At 44.9% G+C, this 22,405-nt stretch overlaps 1 protein-coding gene across 7 annotated transcripts in view; it reads right to left on the bottom strand.

The window, feature by feature from the left end:
- The window catches only part of DLG2 (discs large MAGUK scaffold protein 2), an 863,264-nt gene that overhangs the window by 204,036 nt on the left and 636,823 nt on the right, over positions 1-22,405 (bottom strand). For all 7 annotated transcript variants that reach the window (XM_060273906.1, XM_035114518.2, XM_060273902.1 and 4 more), the window contains 2 exons: positions 21,236-21,360; positions 7,445-7,614 (listed from right to left, as the gene is read on the bottom strand). In XM_060273906.1, coding sequence (XP_060129889.1) covers positions 7,445-7,614; positions 21,236-21,360 — 295 coding nt within the window. The remainder of the gene's footprint in view (positions 1-7,444; positions 7,615-21,235; positions 21,361-22,405) is intronic.

The raw sequence follows: 22,405 nt of genomic DNA, 5'->3' as shown, positions 1-22,405 counted from the left end.
CTGCTCTTCATAAAGCAAGATTCTGTATTCCCCCCTTCTACTTTAATGAGATTAAGCCTGCCAAATTGTAGACAAATAGGTCCAGAGATTTCTTGTGTAGGACATAAAAAGCATTCATTTTCCTCCGTTATCCCTTATGAATTGGGGTTTTAAAACCCAAATTAAACATTTGGCTGGGAGAGGGAGACATTTGCAGGCTGCCTGTCCCCTCTCCTCACTGCCAGGCTGCCCCTCCCCCCAAACACACACTTTCTGACAACTCCAGATCACTCTGGGCAGCATTGATGCAACCCTGGGCAATCTGGGGCTGCCTCATTCTGTTCTGCCCAAATCTAAAGTTGGCCATTATGGTTTGCTTTCTGGGATTCAGCTGGAACCAGCACTTGATGCCATAAATGGGCCATTCAGATGTTGCTAATGGGTCACTGGCAACTTTGTTGTTTTTTTAAAAAAAGAAACTTAAGGGATTTCCAGCAGAAAGGGTAAATTTTGATTAATTTTAGACCGGGGTGGGGGGTGGGGGATGGGAATCCTGGCTGGCTTTTTCATGCCAATGCTATGTGCGGATGCTGCGCACTTGCCCGCATGAGCAGCACTGATCTTACAACAAATGCCCATCTGGAAGCACCCACAGAGACAAGGCAACTTAACTCCTATTTGCAGCGACAGAAACCAATGAGCTAAGATGAAGCTGATGAGAACCCCGAAGGTTCCCTCTCTCCAGTTCTATTTTTGGCACAAACGTGACCTTTTCCCTTGTTCTTCATGCCTCAGAGAGCAAGAGCCCTGCCTGCAGGCGAGACAACAATTGACACATGTGGCCCAGACAGTATAAACTGACAGTGGTAGGGAGCAAGCAGAGAGAGGATGAGCTGACTACAGCCCAGTAGCTGGAAGCCAACTGGCAGGCTGGACAGCTTCTGGGAACCGGCGGGGTCCACCCTGCACAGCAAGCTCTGTGCAATCTCATTCATGCAAAGGGCTTTGGGCAAACCCAAAACACAGAAAGCACCATCATCAGGAGCCCTAATGAAAGAAAGGACAACTAGCAAAAGATTAGGCTGACGGGAACTTCTCCAGTGAGATTCCCCAGAGCCTTCAGGGCTTCTGATTCTGGTATCTGCAGTCAGCTTATAAGCAGATCCTGTGTTTTACACACCATCTGATAAAAAAAGGGCTCTCTTTTAAGAAGCTTCAGAAATGGCACACTGCTCATGTCATTGCTGCCTGCTGAATTTGATCTCCTTTTATAAATCTTCATGATGGACTTGCTTCAAGTGTCACAACCCAATGAGTTCTGCCTTGAGCTGTTGAGTGCCCCCTCTCTTCCGTTCCCTTTCCCTGCCCTCACTTCCTGTTGTATTTGGCTCCTACTTTATCTTACTTCTCATGGTCATAAGGTTGGGCACTGTGAGAAAAGGCTGGACCATTTAAATGAATCACCAGGACATTCTCCCAATTGCAATGGCCACTAGAGATCAACAAAACAACAACCGCAAAACCATGAGCACTCTTCACACGCTTCTCTCATGCAGAGGGCAGGCACAGCGAAAAGGACTGCAGGGCCAGGCCCTCCCCACAAGTCACAGTGCTCCTCCTGCCCTTGTGATGCTCAGCATAAATTCTGCAGCAGGGAGCAGGGCTGGCTCAAGACATTTTGTGCCTGACATGAAGGACAAGATGGTGCCCTTCCCCAAGGCACATACAGAAACCAATTGGTCTGGTAGTTGAATCTTACTCCAAAACTGGTGAAAGGAAGTGCTTTTTTTTTTTAAGCCAGAGCATGCTGGCACATCTCAGGTGGGCACCATTGAAGGCTGGTACTCCCACCACCCACTTATTGCCTTTATGCACTTCTGAGAAGCTGAAAACAAACATTCCAAGTCAAAACAGAAGCTGGCTGGCATGTCGGAGTCTACACTCTGTTTTTTAGACCTATGACTCCACCGAGCTCCTAGCCACGATTGGTCAAGCTATGGGGCGGAGCCAATTCACACTTCCCTTTCTCCAACCCATCTCCTGGTAGCGGTGACGGGCTTTAAGCTTTCCAGCCAGGCCTCTACATGTGTTTGCGAGAGGACCCTTCCCAGCTGCCCTAGCCACCTGCCTGAATCTAGGAGAATGAGGGAGGTGGGGGACGCATTTATTTGACCTGCACCGGAACCAGGGGGGACCCCCAAACCAGCTAGGGAGACAGCTTGGTGTAATTTTTAGCACCTCCGCGGGTGGTGAATGCGGCTGTGGTCAAACAGGCATCTGTTCAGGGCTGCCCCGAGTTGCCCGGTGACTTAAGGTGACAACTTCATGGTGAGTTCCGGCACCTATTTTTCTGGGGGGAAAGCACTGTCAATGGAAGAACTGCACTTGAGGGCAGCAGGGGGTTCTAGGCAGGCATTTGGCACTCATAGTTCTTGTCGCATTTGGCACTCATAGTTCTTGTCACTCCCCAACTTCAGTATCTGCCACTGAGGCAGCTGTCTCACTTTGCCATAACGTAGGGCTAGTCCTACCCGGGAGCAACACGCTCCTGCAGCATGAAGCTCCAGGGTGGGGTCCCAAGAAAACAAAACTTTTCAAAAAAATTTATCTGCTGCAATAGGACCTCATTTTCTTGATTTTGCAATTTTTTAGGGTCTTTTTGGGGGGTGGGTGGGGGAGAGGCATAAATATTTGGAAGCAATGACATGGGGCAGAAATTTTCCAAAACGGCAAATTTTGATTGTCACATACAGGAGGAACAAGGATATAGTTTGAGTGCCTCACATGTGTTTTATAAATCATTTAATATGTCAACACAAATAGAAGTTATTAATTTTGCAGTTGTTGTATAAGGGATTATTATTTTGGCAGGAATGTAATTGACAGTAAGAGCTGTTCGGCAGTGGAATTTGCTACCAAGGAGTATGGTGGAGTCTCCTTCTTTGGAGGTCTTTAAGCAGAGGCTTGACAGGCATATGTCAAGAATGCTTTGATGGTGTTTCCTGCTCGGCAGGGGGTTGGACTGGATGGCCCTTGTGGTCTCTTCCAACTCTATGATTCTAAGTTAATAAGATTTTGGAACAAAGAAATAATGAATATAATCAAACCATCAATTCCAGCATGTCGGTGGGGGGGGGCACCTAAATTATATACTTTGGTATCTGAACGATTGGTATTAGTAACCGAGTTATAATTTGGCATTGTTATAATGAGGCTGTGATTGAATTGTAATTGAAAATTAATAAAAAATATTATAAAAAACAGCAAATTTGACACTGCTTTATTTTTCCCCTTTAAAATTTTTGATCCATTTTATAAATTCATGATTAGGATTGGCAACTGTAAATGCGACATTAGGCAAGCTTGGCAGTTTCAAAGATTTTAGCTTTGTTTATTAAATGCAAGTAAAACAAACATGTAAAATTTGACCATTCTCAAGGGCTTTTCCTGAAGCAATGTATTTTAGAAAAGGAAACTTTTCCAGAAAAAAACAACACATCCCTGCTTCTAAGCTGCTGGGAGAGCCAACGATTCCCAACGATTCCCTATATTCTTTTCAGCGCTTACTTAAAATATTTTTGTTCAGGCAAGCAAGCCTATCCAGACACGTTGGTGTTGGCATTTACTTTAATACCTGTTTAGTTTTCTGTTTACTTTAATACCTGTTTAGTTTTAATCGTTTTTTAATTACTTGTTTTCATAGATAATGTTTAATATTTCTTGTGAACCACCTAGAAGTTTTGTTATGATCTGGTGGTGGTATATTATTTTTGTTAAAAATAAATAAAAGCAACTGGAGAATACAATACGATGGATCCCCCAATCAGTGGTTTTTTCTTTTTAAAAAACCACACGTTTAGGGGTACTCTCATTCCGTCTGAGACTCAGGAAACACCGTGACAGGAAATGAGGCTGCCATCGGGGGTAGCAACGGAACTGACGACTCACCGTGCTAGAGAAGAAACTAAAAATTATATTTTATTTTGTTTCTTCTCCTGTTAGAGTCACAAAATGTTTAGAGGTATGTGTACCCCTGCGTCACCCAAGAAAAAAAGCACTGCCCCCAATAATGTATACATTTCCATTTCTAGACTCTCTTTTTGAGGGCAAGAGGCAGGGAACAGTTGAGGAACAAAGCAAAAACCCAAACAGGATACATCTTTAAAATGTGCATTACAGAGGAACCAAGAATTACTTCCCATGCCTGAGTAAGTTTAATAAATAATAATAGCAATCATGCAAAATCCAGTCAGACAGGAAAGTCTCGACTGACTCTAGCAAACCCTAATGGTGAGAATGACACCAGGAAGTTTCCAAAATAATAGCTTAAAAATTATAAAGACAAGCATTGCATTTATTTATTTAAAAAAACCACACCATACAAATCTGAAACTATAATATTAGATGGGGAGCCCCTGACCTGCAGGCTATAAACAGCTTGTGGTGTCGGCCCACAATGGCCCTTTGGGCAGTGGCGACTAACAGTGCACAATTCCACCCTTTTTTCTTCCTCTCAGGTAGACCAGGTGAGGTGCCACTGTTCCAAGGAACTCTGTTGAGCTTTGCGATGGTCCTGAGAGTCCACAACACAGCCTTTCCTTCTGGCCTAATCGACAGCAGAGGTTACAAGCCACCATTTGGAATTTCCCACGATGCCCTTGAGTGCCCAATGGACCACCACCCCCAGGGCATTGTGGGAAATGTACAAGGGTGTCCTCGCAGTCTCCCAGGCGCCCAGCGTAAGGAATGGTAAGGGATGGTGCCAACATCAGTGGGCCCTGTTGGGGCCTTGGGACAACTTGCTTGTCATTTTAATGCAGCACCAGCAGGAAATGGGCCGCGGCATTTCACACTAGAGGGAGCCTTCACATAGCATCAAATCCACTTTTCAGCCAATTGCAGTGGTGAAATGGAAATCCTACGTCAACAGCAAAATTCAGGTGCTAATGCATATGTGTGTGAGCGAATCTCGTATCCAGGATGCATGAATGATCACATCAATATTTGAAACACCAAGCAGTTAAAAACAACAGCTGGTTATAAAAGCATATAATGTCTGTCTGTCTGTCTGTCTGTCTGTCTGTCTGTCTGTCTGTCTGTCTGCCCATCTCTCTCTCTCTCTCTCTCTCTCTCTCTCTTACACACACACACACACACACACACACTCTTAGTAAAGCAGAATTGTTTCAGGAAGCACAAGTAAAAATGAAATCTTCACAAGGATCTTGACACCAGATTGCCGGTATTTAATTCCCCCCCCTGCACCTTGTAACACCAAGCTAAATTATTCCCTACTGCTTTATCAAAAGCTAAACGAATATGCTAACTTTAGTTCTTTTCACACCCATCTTTCTCAGAAACTGAGAATTGTGTCAAATACCTGCTTAAATATCCAGCCCTGCTCTAATATGGGGTTGCATCCGACACTGAACTGCTGATTCAAAACAAAACATTGCCAAGAGGCATTTCAAGCTCCTCGCCTTCTGCTTCATAAAGTAACGCCACCCAATGTCCTGACATCATCATGTTTTGCATTTCCCAACTCCCACTAGCCAATGATGTGGAACAAGGAATAGGAAGCGCAGAGCATGCGGATGTCAGTCGGAACACAGAGGGAGAGAGGCTAAATACAATCTGAAGAAAACAAACCAACTCCAAATGGCAGTGATGCTTTCAAATGAGACCAAGACATAGAAACCAGTAGAACACTTCAATCTCCCAGGACATTCTATACAAGATCTCAGAGTAGCTGTCTTATTACAAAATAATTTCAGAAATAGACTGGAAAGAGAAGTTGCTGAATTGCAACTTATTACCAGACTTAAAACCATGGAGAGACCTGGTCTGAATAGAGACATTGGATTCTTATCTCATTATACATGAAAATAAAAAAAATCCTTCCAGTAGCACCTTAGAGACCAACTAAGTTTGTCATAGGTATGAGCTTTCGTGTGCATGCACATTTTTTTTATTTTTTGTTTCAACTATGTCAGACCAACACGGCTACCTACCTGTAACTCATTATACATGTTAAAGCTATTTTTAGCCATTTCACCCCTTGCTTTTTCCTGTAAGACCAATTGCAGTTAACAGTCGTCAACAGGTTTACCACACCTATCAGCCAACCACCCATTCCCACCACCCTTCTAAGTAATACCCCTCCCCACCCTCTCACTATATATAAGGGTCTGGTGACTTCTGTTTCAGTGTATCTGAAGAAGTGTGCATGCACACGAAAGCTCATACCAATGACAAACTTAGTTGGTCTCTAAGGTGCTGCTGGAAGGATTTTTTAAATTTTGTTTTGACTACGGCAAACCAACACGGGTAGCTACCTGTAAATGAGCACAATGTGCAGGTCAGCCCATGTTGAGCTGTTGGGAGTCCGGCTCTGCAGTGGGGGGGTTACCAAACAGGCGCCACTTTTTAGGGACCAAAATAATATTGATTTGATCTTGATCATGATTTGGTTTGTTTTATAACATCAATAATTGTCAATGTTTGTTTCGTGTAATAAAATTGGCTAATTAAAATGGTTGGTCGGTAAACTCAAAAACGTATTAGGAGATAATCTGCGAGGAGGCTCCGCGAGATTTTGACTGCCTGGGACTTCCACAGGGTTTAATCCGGCACTGCAGCTGTGAGACCTACATCCATGGGGAAGCTACAACTCTGCATGTGCATTCTCCCAGGGAGGCATCAGTATCTAATTGTGGCTTATCATAGTTCATAAAGCAACATTAAACCAGAGTTCCCTGGTTCAGGTGTAATGGAAAACTGAGGTTTAGGGCTAATCCAGACTTCCTTTTGAGATGTATTTCAAGTTCCATGTCTGAAATTGTTCTTTTTTTGGGTCCCAGTGCTTTCCCCGGTGCAACCCGCATTTTACAGCTGATTTGGAGCAAACGGCAACTGTGTGTGTGTGTGTGTATCTATATATATATATATATATAAATATTCCGTATTCTACGGAAACACAGGGATGAGCCGGGGTGGACGGAGGAGGGGCAGGATACGTCATGGATCGTGACAGGGTGGGGGTGGGGATCACAGGAAAGAACCACAGCAACGCGTGGCCGGGTCAGCTAGTATATATATATAGTAGATTGCCATTTGCTCTGAATCAGCAGTAAAATGTGGGTTCTCCCAGGGAACGTGGCAGGGCAAACGAAACGAAACAGAACAAAACAAGCTTGCTCATACACTGAAATTTAAAGCACAGGCCTGTGCCTGGAAAGCACACTGCAAAAGGAGGTCTGAATGAGTGCAGGATCTCTGCACTAAAGGTGGTACACAAGGAGAGATGTGATAAAGATGGAGCAGTGTGCAACCATGGTGCTCACCCACCACATCACAAACCATTGCAAACATCCCAGTGCAACCACAGTTTGATCTGGCCAAAGGACACCTTCCTGTGTCTCCCCACCTACCCTCCCCCACTTTTATTTCAATATTTCCTCATTACCTTTCGGCCCTTTGTACAGTTTGATTTCGACAACAGTCTCCAGAATAGGTCTCCTCCGACGGACGTAGAGTCGCACTATGGAGCCAGCTTCCTTCAGGGCCTCGACGGCTTTGCTGTGCGAAACTTCGGAGACGTCGACTTCATTCACCCGCAAGATGCAGTCGTTGACTCTGGAGAGCAGGAGGACAATGTAACAGAGAGACTGAGCCTTCTAATGCCAAACCGAGAAAGAGATTCACTGCAGAAAGCCCTCCATTAGATGCTTGGAATATTTTCTAGGGAATGGCGAAGGCACAGATAGACCACGTTAGACACCCCCCATTTGCATAAGAACAAATCAGATCTTTCTGAAGTCACTTTGGTAGTCATTTATAGACGAGCTCCCTTCACCCCCTGCCAAAAAAATTTCCCTTCATCCCTTTGTGCTCAGCATGCTTCTTCCCAGCACTATTAAAAAGCAGGCCCTTCCGTAATGAAATTGTATTGAAAGGCACCCTGCTGCATGCTGGAGTTTTACTCCATAAGGAAATTACTTATTGAAATTAATACACCCGTCCAAGGCAAGCCTTGGTTCTCTATTCAACACTTGATGGCTTTCATCTCAATCCAGCAATATGCCATTTGCTCATTTAAGATGTATATTACACACACACAGACACTGTGCATGGCTCCATTCCCTTTTTATTTTTTGGTATATAAATAAATGAAGTGCTAGTATGGGTTGCCATATTTCAAGAAGTCAAAATACCAAAAAAAGGCAACACGTCGACCAATTCCAACTGTTGAAATGTATCTGTTTTTATCTTTATAAACTATAACGACATGTAAGACAGTGATCCAAGGTAATCATGCTGTTTCGGTTTGGTCTTCTTCAGTTTTTTAACTTAGTGTTTGTATATAATCTGCGGAACAGGGGTCATACACATAGTTATAGCTTATAAAGATAAAAACAGATACATTTCAACAGTTGGAATTGGTCGACGTGTTGCCTTTTTTGGTATTTTGACTCAAGTTTGCAACACAGGGGTTGTTTCATCAATATTTCAAGAAGTGACAATCTGCACACAAATGTTGTTGTTGGGTTTTTTTTTGTGCAAAATCTGAACAACAACTAAGCTTTTAACCTTTTTTTTTCTTTTCTTTTAAAGGAAAACCACCAAAAAGATCAACACTTCCGATATGGGCTGCCAAATGCCCGGACACCATTTCCTACAGACGAATCTTGGCTTTGTATCCTGGATGTATGGGAGCCCTAAGTACTCATATCTTTTATCAAGTGCTGTGTGTGCCAGTACAAAATGACTGTCAGTGCAGCAAAAAGAGAATCAGTGATAGTACTCCGCACCACTGGATGCCAGCACAAAAAAAGCACCGCCTAGTTCATGGTTGATGCTTTATAGGTGGGAGGAAGATGAGGAGGAGCAAAGGATTTGTGGGAGGACCATTAGAGACTGTATGTCTCTTAACACGAGTTGCTGGTAAATTACAAGTGGGCAAAGTGATGTTGCAGCAGCTTGGTCATTGTGGGAACAGGATGCTGGACATTAGGAGACACTGGCCTGATCCATTAGGCTTTTCTTCTGTTGCGTAACTCTAGGACTGCAGTGGGGCAATTTGAGATATATCAGAGAATAAGCGCAGTTATTAAACGAGCTTTTCCCACTCAACAAAACTGAACAACATATTCTTCAAGAGTTGGCAAACTGCAGAAAGAGATTCCCTCCCATTCCCTCTTCTGGAATGTTGTTAGTAAGTTTTTAATATGAAAGAGATGTTTGTTTTTAATTTAATGCAGAAATCATTGGGGGGACTTCATTTTGCATAATATTGTCCAGGAGCAGGGAATTTTTCCAAGAGTGTCTTACGGATGGGGCTCACCCACAAGAAGCACCACACCATTTTCCCACCTAAGATTTTCCCAGTCAGCAGTGTTTTGCATCCTCCACAATGCCCCAGGCATAGCGTCATTTCTGGAGCATTGCGAGGGGGTAATGGTGACTGCCACACTTTAAAAATAAAATAAGAAAATGGTTCCACATTCAGCAAAGCAGCTGTCAGTTTTTGAAAAGAGCGAGAAAAAAGAAATGACCAGAATTTGCCTCCCTAAAACGTCCTATGAGTAATTTCAGCTCGGCTCTAGTTAAGACACTTCAACCACTCCCTCCCAGGCTGAGGCTCAGGCTGTTTAACACCCTCTTTCCCAGGATGAACAAGGCTTCTCCTTTCTTATGCGCTTGATGTGCACACCCATGGAGGCAAAATGCAGGACGAGGGTAGTGAGCAGTTGAGATGGTTGAAGGAAGGCCACCACTTCTGCCTCTTGGGGGTGGGGTCTTAAAGAGCCATTTTGCCTGTGCCTTGTCTTGCTTGGGAGTGAGTCAGTAGGAGAAGCCAATGTTGTTGCCCCCCCCCCCAAAAGCCCATCTTGCACAGTTGGCATATATTGATAGTCTTGTTCATAATGAGCAGACAAGGAACATAAGAAGCTGCCTTATACAGAGTCATATCATTGATCCATCCCACTGTATTTTTGACACTGCCTGGTAGTGGCTCTCCAGGGTTTTTCAAGACAGGAAACATTTCCAGCCCTCCCTTGAGATACCACTGAGCTATGGCCCCTCCCTCAATATATGAAGCTGCTTCTTCTTCTTCTTCTTCTTCTTCTTCTTCTTCTTCTTCTTCTTCTTCTTCTTCTTCTTCTTCTTCTTCTTCTTCTTCTTCTTCTTCTTCTTCTTCTTCTTCTTCTTCTATCTTCGTAGCCAAGTAAGATTGTCTTCCATAAACACGGTTTTAACAATGAGTCTGTAAGTGACTGTGGAGGCCAATTCTGGATCCACATGTCCTTCCACAGTTGGGACATAGGTTTCCGGGCGCGAGTTGATCATGGTGCGGATTTGCTAAGCGTGCCTTCCTCCTAGCACATTTCTCCCTTGCGCCCTGAGTCTGAGTGTCTTCAAAGCCCATGACACCTTTGGTAAAGGCTGTTCTCCAACTGGAGCACTCGCAGGCAAGTGTTTCCCAGTTGTCAGTGTTTATACTACTTTTTTTTTTAGATTACTGGGGATTGAACCTGGGACTTCTGCATGGAAGGCAGATGCTCTACCACTGAGCTATGGCCCCTCCCTCAATATAGGAAGCTACCTTATACTGAGTCATATTATTGGTCTATCTAACGCCGTATCTTCAACACTGATTGGCAGTGGCTCACCAGAGCTTCACAGAATTGAATCACAGGCTTGTACAAGGGACCACAACAGTCATCTAGTCCAACCCCATGAAATTCAGGAATCTTTCACCCAACATGGGGCTTGAACTCACAACCCTGAGATTAAGAGTCTCGTGCTCAATCGACTGAGCTGTCCCTCGTGGGACACTCCCAGCTCTAGCTGGAGATGCCAATAATTGGACCTGGGCCCTTCTGCATGCAAAGCACTGGGCTATGTTCCACCACCAGGGAAATAAATCTGCTAGTGAAACTACTACTGCAGAATAATCTTTTCATTGTAGTTGGATAGGGGTGGGGTGGGAATGGAGGGCTCATTTCTCCGGAATGAACAATGCATGATTAGAAATACTTCTTAGACAGCAGATATTGCAGATGCACAGTGAGCAGCAACGGCAGCTTTGAGAAAGTACTTCCACTCCCATTCAGAAGATAATGAGCCTCCCTAATAAAACTTACACTCTATGCAAAATGACAGAATTTTTCTTTTTTATTGACAAAGGAATTTCAGTTCAGCAGAGTGACTCATGATCTGCTATGCACTAACGCTAGAGGAGCAGGTAGTGTCAAGAGAGCTGAGGTATGACATTCATTTCCTCCTCCCCAATCTTCCCATCTAACCACAGCTGCCCCATACAGCAATTTTGTCACTGTGCAGTGAATGCTAATCGTCACTGTCCATCTCAAGAGCTGAAGTTCAGGCTCAGCTACGTTTGGCTCTCGAGTCTCAGATATCAGCAGACCTCTTTGCTTTAAAGACACAGGACCTTTCCATGCATTACACGCGGCAAACCCAGGGTTGCCCCCCCAAGTGTACATTCCGCAGGGAGCCCCAGCTAAATCCCAGATCCCTGTTACAAATACCTGATACACAGCTGCAAGAGGCTGTGCTTCACATATTTAGCTGTGCCCCTAAATCCAGGAGTGCACTCTTTGGTATGAAGGCCGGCAACATCAACCCTGCCATGTGGGAACCCCTTGCAGATGACCGCAGTGCCTGGAGACAGGCAGTCAGGTCATGTACAGGAGAAACAACCACAGAGAGAAGAAACACCATGGTACAACTGCAGCAGGACAACCATAGAATCATAGAATCGTAGAGTTGAAAGAGACCACAAGGGCCATCCAGTCCAACCCCCTGCCGAGCAGGAAACACCATCAAAGCATTCTTGACATATGCCTGTCAAGCCTCTGCTTAAAGACCTCCAAAGAAGGAGACTCCACCACACTCCTTGGTAGCAAATTCCACTGCCGAACAGCTCTTACTGTCAGGAAGTTCCTCCTATGCCTTTATCTTCCCCAGCTCATGAACCCAACCCCAACGCCAAAATTCTGCTCCTTGCAAGGCTATAGAGCTCCTCTGGAGCAGATGGAGAGTGTAGGGAGGAGAAGAGAAACCCAAAGTCCCACCGTACAAGCAGATTTCTATTATGCAAGGGAGCAGACCTTGCTGGATGTCACCCATAATTTCACAGTTTGCACATCTGTGTCAGTGAAACACAAAGAAGGAAACAGGCAGGTAGGGATCAGTGAAACAGCTTGGTAAGAACCGGCATTGGGGACAAATTCAGCAGACACCAGCAAGCTATACACCAAGGGAGGGAGAACACAGTAATTGACACACAGGTGCAGTTCAAGTGCAAAGAATTAATAAGAAACGGCAGGCAGAGAGGAAGATGTCAGCAGGATCAGGATGTGATGGCAGATCCCTGCCCCCTCCTTCCGATTTGCAAGCAGCCAGGAGAGGAAGGAATCAATGTCCTCCCCCCTTTGTCTTTCCGGATTTGAGAAAAGACCAAAAGGCTTGAAAGAGGGCTCTACTTACTCCTTCTTCCTGGTCTAAGTAGTTAGTTGCTCCCTGTCCTCTGAGCTCTGGAGAAGGCAAAGTACTCCAATCCCTCAGAGGAGTTTTCAAGGATGCTGCTCTGCATAGCAGGTGGGCAAGGGCAGCGACAAAGCCTTGCACAGAACACAGGTCCCTTTCAGGTACAACCGAGGGAGGGGGACAGCCTCACTTTTCATTTGAGAAGAGAACGCAGATGGAGAAAAAGAGCCCCTTTAGGTATCTGCCACCTGTTAATCCAAGCCCCAGAAAAGTCGCTCGCAAACTACTCAGACCAGGTTCGTGTCGATGCAGGAAAACCGGTTGCAACACATACCTCCCCAAAGGCCTAGTCCAAATTAGGAGTGTTGCAAGCAACTTTCATCTCGCTCTCTCTTAGTACCACACACACATGCACACTAACAAATTAAAGAGTCACAACAAGCCTGCCAGCCAAAATCCCACCCATTTTTATTTTAAAAAAAAAATAAGTTGGGGAGAGACATAATCACTCTGAAGCAAGAGGATTCTCCACCTTTCGAGAAGGTGGAGAAGGGAACCGAGAAAACTCACTCTGCAACCTCTTGTTGAAACAGGCCAAAAACCAAAACAAAGCCACACCCTTCATTAGTACGTTTGTCAAAGCAAAACACACCAAATTACAGTGTGCTGCGAGGAATGGGCACTTTGGGTCTCAGCGGCGAAGACGACCACACATTGCTACAAACTACAGAGGAAGGAAGTCTTTATGGACTTCCAACTGATTTAAATTAGGGTGGAACATCTAGCAAAGGGGGGGGGGGAGGAGGGAAAAATCACTTTCAGGAAGAACAATATGGAAACAGCAAAATAGCTCGTGCTAGGAAGAGGGGCAATGCTTCTTTGTTGTGGAACCAGGGAAGGAGACATAAGAAAATAAAAATGAACACATGATGATACCCAGCTCTACCTCTCTTTTAAATTGGAACCAGTGAGGGCAGTGAAGGTCCTGTGTGAGTGTCTGGAGGCAGTTGAAGGATGGATGGTGGCTAACGGATTGCGGTTGAATCCTGACAGGACAGAAGTACTGTTCTTGGGGGACAGGAGGCGGGCTGGTGTGGAGGACTCCCTGATTCTGAATGTGTTTACCAGCTCCATCTGGTATGCTGGCTGAGACCGTGGACCGTCTCATCAGAGTGGTGCATGTTCTAGTTATCTCTCACTTGGATTACAGCAATGCGCTCTATGTGGGGCTACCTTTGAAGATGACTAGGAAACTACAACTAATTCAGAATGTGGCAGCTAGGCTGGTGACTGGGAGTCGCCGCCAGGACCGTATAACGCCGGTCCCGAGAGACCTGTATTGGCTCTCAGTAGTACGTTTCCAAGTGCAATTCAAAGTGTTGGTGCTGACCTTTAAAGGCCTAAATGGCCTCGGTCTGTATCCCTGAAGGAGCGTCTCCACCCCCATCATTCAGCCCAGACACTGGGGTCCAAGCTCTAAGGGTCTTCTGTCAGTTCCCTCACTGCAAGAAGTGAGGTTACAGGGAACCAGGCAGAGGGCCTTGGTAATTGCACCTGCCCTGTGGAATGCCCTCCCATCAGATGTCAAGGAAATAAGGAACTATCCTACTTTTAAAAGACATCTGAAGGCAGTCCTGTTTAAGGAAGATTTTAATGTTTAATGGTGTATTGTGTTTTTAATGTTCAATTGGGAGCTGCCCAGAGTGGCTGGATTATTATTATTATTATTATTGAAAACAACATACAAAAATGTGTTAGATGAGGAAAAATTCATTGCAAAATTGGATATGTTAGTCAAAACTGCAAACAAAAATATGTTTATTAAGAGAAATCTATGCTAAAATGCTGATAAATTTTCTTCAGGAATTCACTAAATGCTGCAGAAATGTGGAGAACTGAACTTAAGACTGGGGGGGGGGATGAATAACTGGGAACACCAAAGTTGGCAGATCCTTCCACCCCTATTGACAACGGGGGTGGAAAATGGTACCTGCAATTCTCTACACCACAACATCTTGTTGCTAGCCCAGTAGGTCCCCAAATCCCATGCCCTGGACCACCTCAAAATTGCTGAGGGTCTTGGAGAAGCACTGTATGGATTCTCTGCCTGTTGTAGCAATTGCAATGTATCGTGCAAGATGCTGTACAATTTTAATGGATTTTTAAAATTTCATCTTTTATTTCTTACGTATGGCTCCCCCCCTACTGCAGTTTGAGTTCCACAGAGTTCAAATGGCAATACGATAAAATGCAATGTAAGAAAGAAAAGAAGACGTTCAAATGCAATTCAGAATCAATGAGAGTATTTGATGTGACTGGTGTGCTGCCTCCTGTCTTCAACCACACACCAAAGATGCGCTGCAGATGACCTGAATGAGGCTTGTCGGCCACTGTTGGTAGAGTTTGGGAACTTCTGTGCTAAACTAGACACCATGTACACACCAGAGGGTGAAAAATTGTGACTTGTCTTTTGACTTGGTGGTGGTGGTGGGGACGGGGCAGTCTTTTGCGAAGTAAAACGGCGAATGCAGTACACAAAGGTACAGAGCCTTCAGGGGCACATAGCAGGAGGAGTATGAGAATTAGGGTCCCTGTTTTCATGTCTGAACTATTTGAGAAGCAGCTTTGCATCAAAAGGAGGAAATGGCAGCATTTGGAGCCACTGTATGCAATGGGACTGGATGTGTGACATTTTCTTCCCTGAAAACTCAGCGAAGACCTTAATAGTTCCCCCTGCTCTACTCCTTCCAAATGATTACAGGGCTATTTAATCCTCATAATTGCTGTAGCAGAGCGCAGAGCCACTGATGAAACGATCATCTGGGTTAAGCCTCACAATACTGGTTTCGGATTCTGCAGCCTTCTTAAAACTCAGAGTAATTTCCCGGGAGATAGCAATCAACACATTTTGTAGACTGAAAAAAACAACAACCACCACCACCAGTGGCTCAGGCTTTACTCATCTTTTAACTTATACAGCTCCTGGGCTGATAAATAATATTTCAGAACTAGCTATGGATTCAGCTTCTGCCCTCAGTTCAAATGAGATTGGCTCAATTTAATCTGAGCTAAACCAGTCACCCCGGAAACACAAGATCTGATTTCAACCTTACTCTCTCTCTCTCTCTCTCTCTCTCTCTCTCTCTCTCTCTCTCTCTCTTATTTGATTTTTTATTGATACACCGAGAAAGAAAACAAAAACAAAAATACAAATGAAAATAATAATGAATGCAACCTCTCATTGCCCTCTGAAACCATCCTGGTCCTTCATTCGCTGTCAAGGCTGGACCATGAACAACAGACTGTGATAAAGGTAAAGGTAAAGGGACCCCTGACCATTAGGTCGAGTCGTGACCAACTCTGGGGTTGCGCGCTCATCTCGCATTATTGGCCGAGGGAGCCGGCATATAGCTTCCAGGTCATGTGGCCAGCATGGCAAAGCCGCTTCTGGCGAACCAGAGCAGCACATGGAAACGCCATTTACCTTCCCGCTGTAGCGGTACCTATTTATCTACTTGCACTTTGACATGCTTTCAAACTGCTAGGTTGGCAGGAGCTGGGACCAAGCAACGGGAGCTCACCCCGTCCCAGGGATTCGAACCGCCGACCTTCTGATCAGCAAGCCCTAGGCTCAGTGGTTTAACCACAGCGCCACCTGGGTCCCAGCATAAAGCATTGCTCCACTTGAGCCGCAGTTGCCACCTGACTCTTCCTCTTCCCCACTACTGCTACCCTCTCCTCATTTTATCAATTTATGTGATCTGGTAGCAGACGTGGTAGCCTTTCTGCCTCTCCCCTTCTCCCCACTTTGTTCTAGGAAAGGCCAAGAGGGTCCCCTCTTCATAGTGAGTCATTCTGAGATAGGTGGCCAGGACAGCGCCTAGGAATACTTCTTAAATCGAAGGGAAGAGGTTGAGGGTTGACTTTGTTGCATTGGCTAGAAATGCTGTTTAAACTTAGAAAATAGCAACTTTAAACCTTCTTTCTGAGGTGAGTCAGGAACCATTTAACAAGCAGGCAAGGAGATATATACTGTAACCTCTTTTGTTCTTTAAGGGAATATGTTATCGTTATGTAAATGTACGAGCAGGAATTGATAAATCAACAGCTGATGGATAGTGGGAAAGGGGATTTATTTTTATTTTTAAAAATAACAACCAATAATTGGGGATTGAATATAAGGAATGCAATGTAAATTAGAAATAAATATGTAATATCAAGCAGCAATGAGGGGAAGTAGGGACACATCTAGTATGAAGAGTGGGAAGTTAACTTTTTTTGGGAAATGTATTAAATGATGTAATTTGGCATTGATTTGTTAAAAATTAGGGAAACTAATAAATATTATTGGGGGGGGGACCATTTAACAAGCAGCAGAGCCAAATGTCAGACCCATAGAATGTATGAGTAAGTGAAGGAGGCAACATGTGAGAACATAAGGACATAAGAACAGCCTATTGGATTAGGCCAATGGCCCATAATGTCCACCATTTTGTTCTCGCAGTGGCCAACCAGATGCCTCTGGGAAGCCCACAACATGACCCAAGTACTCTCCCCTCCTACAGTTTCCAGCCACTGCTATTCAGAAGCTTGCTGGAGGCAGAGCACAGCCTCTGTCATGGCTAGCAAGCCTTGATACTGGAGCATACAAAAGCAACATGAAGCCTTCTCGAATTCCTTCCCGTCCAGAAAGATCCAGTAGCTAGCATGGGTTGGCAGAGTGAATCTGGGGCCTGGAGGAACCTCAATGAGAAGCTTCCACCTGCAGATTGAAGTTTGTTCTCAATAGATTGAAGTTTGTTCTCTCCCCTGAGCTCCCTTCTGCCCAGGTCCAGCCTGTATTCTGAGGAGTACATTAGTGTCTGTCTCCAGATAGGTGCTCCCTGTGAAATGTGACTGGAAGGGGTTCAAGAGGAGAATGAATGAAGAGCCCGTGTTCTTGGCCGCACAAGGGCAAAGAGAAAAGGCAGAACGCTTTGCTTCTGTCCCCATCAGTTATGGTTATCAGCTTGCAATTAAAGAAGCAGCATTTGGTCCAGTGTAACGGATGCCTCAAGTGCCTATTTATGAAGCATTTGGATTTATTTTCGTTCCTAGCTCATGCACAGCAATCTGGACACGTTCCAAACATTCCCCTTATGAACTTCAGAAACACTTCCACTGCTGAGTTAGTGCCAGGATCATTTCTCTTCTGAGCAGCAAAAGAAAACAAAAACAGAAAAAAAATTATGCCCAGAAATCTGAAATGATCTAACTTAATGAGCTCATAAACTTCCTAACATAAAGCAAGCAACATACACAATCTGTTAATGGAGGCTCTAATTTACTGCTGCCTGCAAAACAAGCATGTTGTTTTTTTAATAGGGTGAAGGTCTCCTTTCTTTATTAACTTGCAGCTAAATTATGCACTGAGCAAACAGCATTGCCAGAGGTCTGCAAACACATACACACACCCAAGAGATTTGCATAGCTACCGGACCTGAGCTGGTAAGCATTTTGGAATAATATATAGACTGCAACCAAATCCCCACAAGGGCATCCAAACTGATCCCGTGAGCACCTAGCCTGCAGAACTGGTGATGTTACAAGTGTCACATAATATTCATTCTGCGGTTGTAAGAAATTGATATTTTAGTGTGGCAGCACCTACACTAGGAACTCCCTGCCTATTGACATTGGCTAAGTGACCCAGGTGGCGCTGTGGGTTAAATCACAGAGCCTAGGGCTTGCTGATCAGAAGGTTGGCGGTTCGAATCCCTGTGACGGGGTGAGCTCCTGTTGCTTGGTCCCAGCTCCTGCCAACCTAGCAGTTTGAAAGCATGTCAAAGTGCAAGTAGATAAATAGGTACTGCTACAGCGGGAAGGTAAATGGCGTTTCCATGTGCTGCTCTGGTTCGCCAGAAGCGGCTTTGTCATGCTGGCCACATGACCTGGAAGCTGTACGCCGGCTCCCTCGGCCAATAATGCGAGATGAGCGCTGCAACCCCAGAGTCGGTCACGACTGGACCTAATGGTCAGGGGTCCCTTTACCTTTAAGTGGCTACATTACTCTTTTTGGAACCTGCTAAAAACATTTTTGTTCAGGCAAGCCTATCTGGATATGTAGAAGGTTGGTGTGTGGTTTAATCCTCTTAGTCCACCCCAATTTTTAAATAGTTGTTTTCAACAGCTTTCATTGTTTTATTCTCAAATGTCATTGGCCAGGCTTTATCCACTCTGCAGTGGCTAGCATGCCGACACATTTCATGCAGTTCTGTCAAAAAGAAAGAAAAATATTTATTTCTCAATTCAAAGTGACTTCAAGATGCAAACTGGTCACAGGTCAAGGATAAAAAAAGTCTGTTCAAGACAATAATAAAAAAGATCTGGTCCTAACTTATAACCAGTTATTCTACGGGGGGGGGGGGGGGGGGTGGTGGTGTCTGCAACAAAATGTTGCATTCAGAGCTCTTTTCTATGATCCCAGCCAGCCACCCCCTGTTCCAGAATACTTATTTCCATTCACCTTGGTTTCTTCCCCAGACCCCTCAGTCAACATTCCATTGCTAATGAGCGTGCCCAGTCCTGATTGGGGTTTTTTTTGGGGGGGGGGTTTCCTACACATAGGGTTTTCTCCCTCTTAAGACTTTTGTACTGTGGCAAATTTTGGGCTTTCCCAGAGGCTCCTTATAGCTCCCCCTAGTACATTGACTGCATCAAATTGGCTACATTAAGACCCATGCTTGGGAGGACGAGGTTTGCATTAGTTTATAGGATTGATCACAGCCAGATTTATGAAATCCTATGCGTTGCAAACACAGCTTAACCCCCCCCCCCCCAGTGACCACAATTAGCTCCTCCACAGATTCCTTTTCCAAATGGCTGAGTCATATTAACTGAGTGGTTCTATCGTAAAGTTTACGGTTGCTGCACAATATGTTTCTTTCAAACAGATTGCTTTTGTCAAGCAGGAATCTCGCAATCTTACAAGAGATTGAGTGAGTCGCTATAAAGGGTGGCAATGATGGAAAATTGATCTCCTTGCTTTACCCTGGCAATCAATTCAGCTGCACAGTTTCTTTTTAAAAAAAAAGAAAAAGAAAGAAAAACCCAACAAGGGGGAGGGGGGGAGAAGACAGGCAGAACAAAGATTACACAGTTGGGAAGAGAATTAGATGTATTTTTCTTTGCTATACCTTTGGCTCCATTCAATAAACTTAAGGCTAGATTTTTAGTTGCATGTTAAACCAGCAGGAGGCTGTAAAACAACTACAGCAGCAGAAACTCGAGCAAAATCTGGTGGCCAATTTGAGTTTTGGATGGTTCATAGAGAGTGATGCTGTGCTTGGGTCCTCAACCTGTTCCCAGTCAGCCCTCACCTGGCTGCCTTCTTAAATTACAAGCAGTCCAGGGTGTGGCGCTGCATGTTCTTTCCTTATTTCCATCGGACGCAGTGGCAGAAAGTAGTGTCAATTGATTTCTAGGGCTTGAGGACAAGGGATGTGTAGGCAAGGTTCTCAATAGGAGCAACAAGACATCAGATCTAACAACAGCCTGTGAGGTTGGTTAACAAACAGGGGTGCTTCTGTTGTTGGCATCCATCTGCCTCAAAAGGCAATGGAGTGTGCCTCCAGGGGTGAAGTCAAACTGGACCACTTCAACATTGAAGTGGTCTCTCTGGGGTGCAAGTCTGAGCAGTGTGCATGGAGGTCCTGGGCTGGCCAGACAACAAGACCCCCCTCTTGGCCTCGCTGATGTGGTCCAAAGGAGAGCAGAGCCATGCATTTGACCCCAGCTTGGATGCAGGAGTTGCCAGAAGGAGGCGTACAGGGCAGCATCCAACCATCTTAGGGGCTCCACTTCGGATTTATTTGGGGTTTACTCCTTAGCCCTTTCTTCCTCTAAAGATGTCCCACAAGGCAGAGGAGTTTTAGGATGAGTGTTTTCCTTCTCCTATAAGGGCTACCTTTCCAGGTTGATGAGCCCTATCTGCCCCTCACTTCAATGCACAAGTAATGCATAAAACAAATGTGGGAAAATAACACATTTTCAAGGGTCATGCAGAACAGCCCTTACTTTTACCCCTTGTAGAACTCAGGGAGGAGGAGGAAGAGCGGGATAGTTAGAATTTGTTGACTTTCTCACTGGCTCAAGCCTTTTCAACCTCCCTTCCTGCAACAACAGCACCAGGCTTTTTATATAATAATAATAATAATAATAATAATAATAATAATAATAATAATAATAATAATAATAATTTATTATTTATACCCCGCCCATCTGGCTGGGTTTCCCCAGCCACTCTGGGCAGCTTCCAACAAAATATTAAAATACATAAATCCATCAAACATTAAAAGCTTCCCTAAACAGGGCTGGCTTGAGATGCCTTCTAAAGGTCTGGTAATTGTTGTTCTCTTTGACCTCTGGTGGGAGGGCATGCCACAGGGCGGGCGCCACTACCGAGAAGGCCCTCTGCCTGGTTCCCTGTAACTTGGCTTCTCGTAGCGAGGAACCGCCAGAAGGCCCTCGGCGCTGGACCTCAGTGTCCGGGCAGAACGATGGGGTGTAGACGCTCCTTCAGGTATACTGGACCGAGGCCGTTTAGGGCTTTAAAGGTCAGCACCAACACTTTGAATTGTGCTCGGAAACGTACTGGGAGCCAATGTAGGTCTTTCAGGACCGGTGTTATGTGGTCTCGGCGGCCGCTTCCAGTCACCAGGACAAATACCGGACACCCATTTGGACAACAAATGCATAAATTTACCTGAGTCTTCCGTCCTCTGCTGCAGCTCCTCCTGGTATAATCTTAGTAATAAATATCCCAGGATCATCCCCAATGTGTGGGTTGTCTGTTCCTCCAGCAATGCTGAAACCCAGGCCAGAATTTCCCTAAAGAAAATAACAAGGGGAGAAAAGAAAATTATTGTCTGTTACAGGAGGACGATCGTTCTCAACCACCGAAGGCTGGTCCAAGTGGGGTGTTGCACCACCAACTCTAGTCTGACCTGAGCCGACCTCCACTTGCAAGCCTTCCTGCTTACAACAGACCCAGGGGGGTGTCACAGCCTGTTGCCTTTGTCCTCCTTAGTCTTAGTGCTGCACATTAATATATATAATTCTTTTTATATATAAAAAGAATTAGTTAGTTCTGCCTGACTTTGGCTCTGGCTCCACCTACTGTTTAGGCTTCTGCCCTACTCCCAATGGGCACCAGCCAATCTTAGCCTCAGCTACACAAATATAACTGTTAACTTAAAACATTGGATGCAAAGTGCCTGGCTGTATAAAAGCAAAGCTCGTGTGGTGGTGGTGGGAAACGGCACTCAGCCTTGCAATCCAAACACCAGTAAATTTCAGAGGGAAGAGCACTCTGCCCACAGAATTTTAAGTGCTGTGTTATCGATTCACTCCCCATTTGCTAAAGAGCTATGCTGCCTTGGCAGAAGATGCCTTTAAAGCACGCCACTTTAACAACCCAAGCTTATTTTGTCATTGCAAAACATCCCTTCTCTTTACTAAGATAAATTGCATCTCTTCAATGCTATTTTCAAAAGCTTCCTAAAGGAAAAAAAGAAGAAAAAAATCCTCAACTGTTTGCTAAATTGCTTTGGTTACAATAAATGCTCCTTGAAGAGACATGGTAGAATTCCACGGGGACCTCAGCTTGAGCTGAGGACTTCAGTTGGAGTTGGTGACAGGGGTTGGGGAAATGGGCACCTATGTCCCTGAAGGGTTGGGAAAATGGGCACCTATGTCCCTGAAGGGTCCTGCTGCTACACCTTGCTGGTCCTTCAAACTTCCCTGTCATCTCAAACCAAATGAGTGGTTGATATGATTAAGAATTCATCTCCATTCACTAGGCACCTCTCTTTCTTTAGGTGCCTGTGTGTTTGGGGCTCAGAGAAAGAGCAACCAGGGTGGGACAATTCATCGA

This window comes from Zootoca vivipara, chromosome 4 (assembly GCF_963506605.1).
Source record: "Zootoca vivipara chromosome 4, rZooViv1.1, whole genome shotgun sequence".
Lineage (NCBI taxonomy): Eukaryota > Metazoa > Chordata > Lepidosauria > Squamata > Lacertidae > Zootoca > Zootoca vivipara.
The sequence above is the reverse complement of the archived record's forward strand: the minus strand, read 5'-3'. Positions and strand labels throughout refer to the sequence as shown.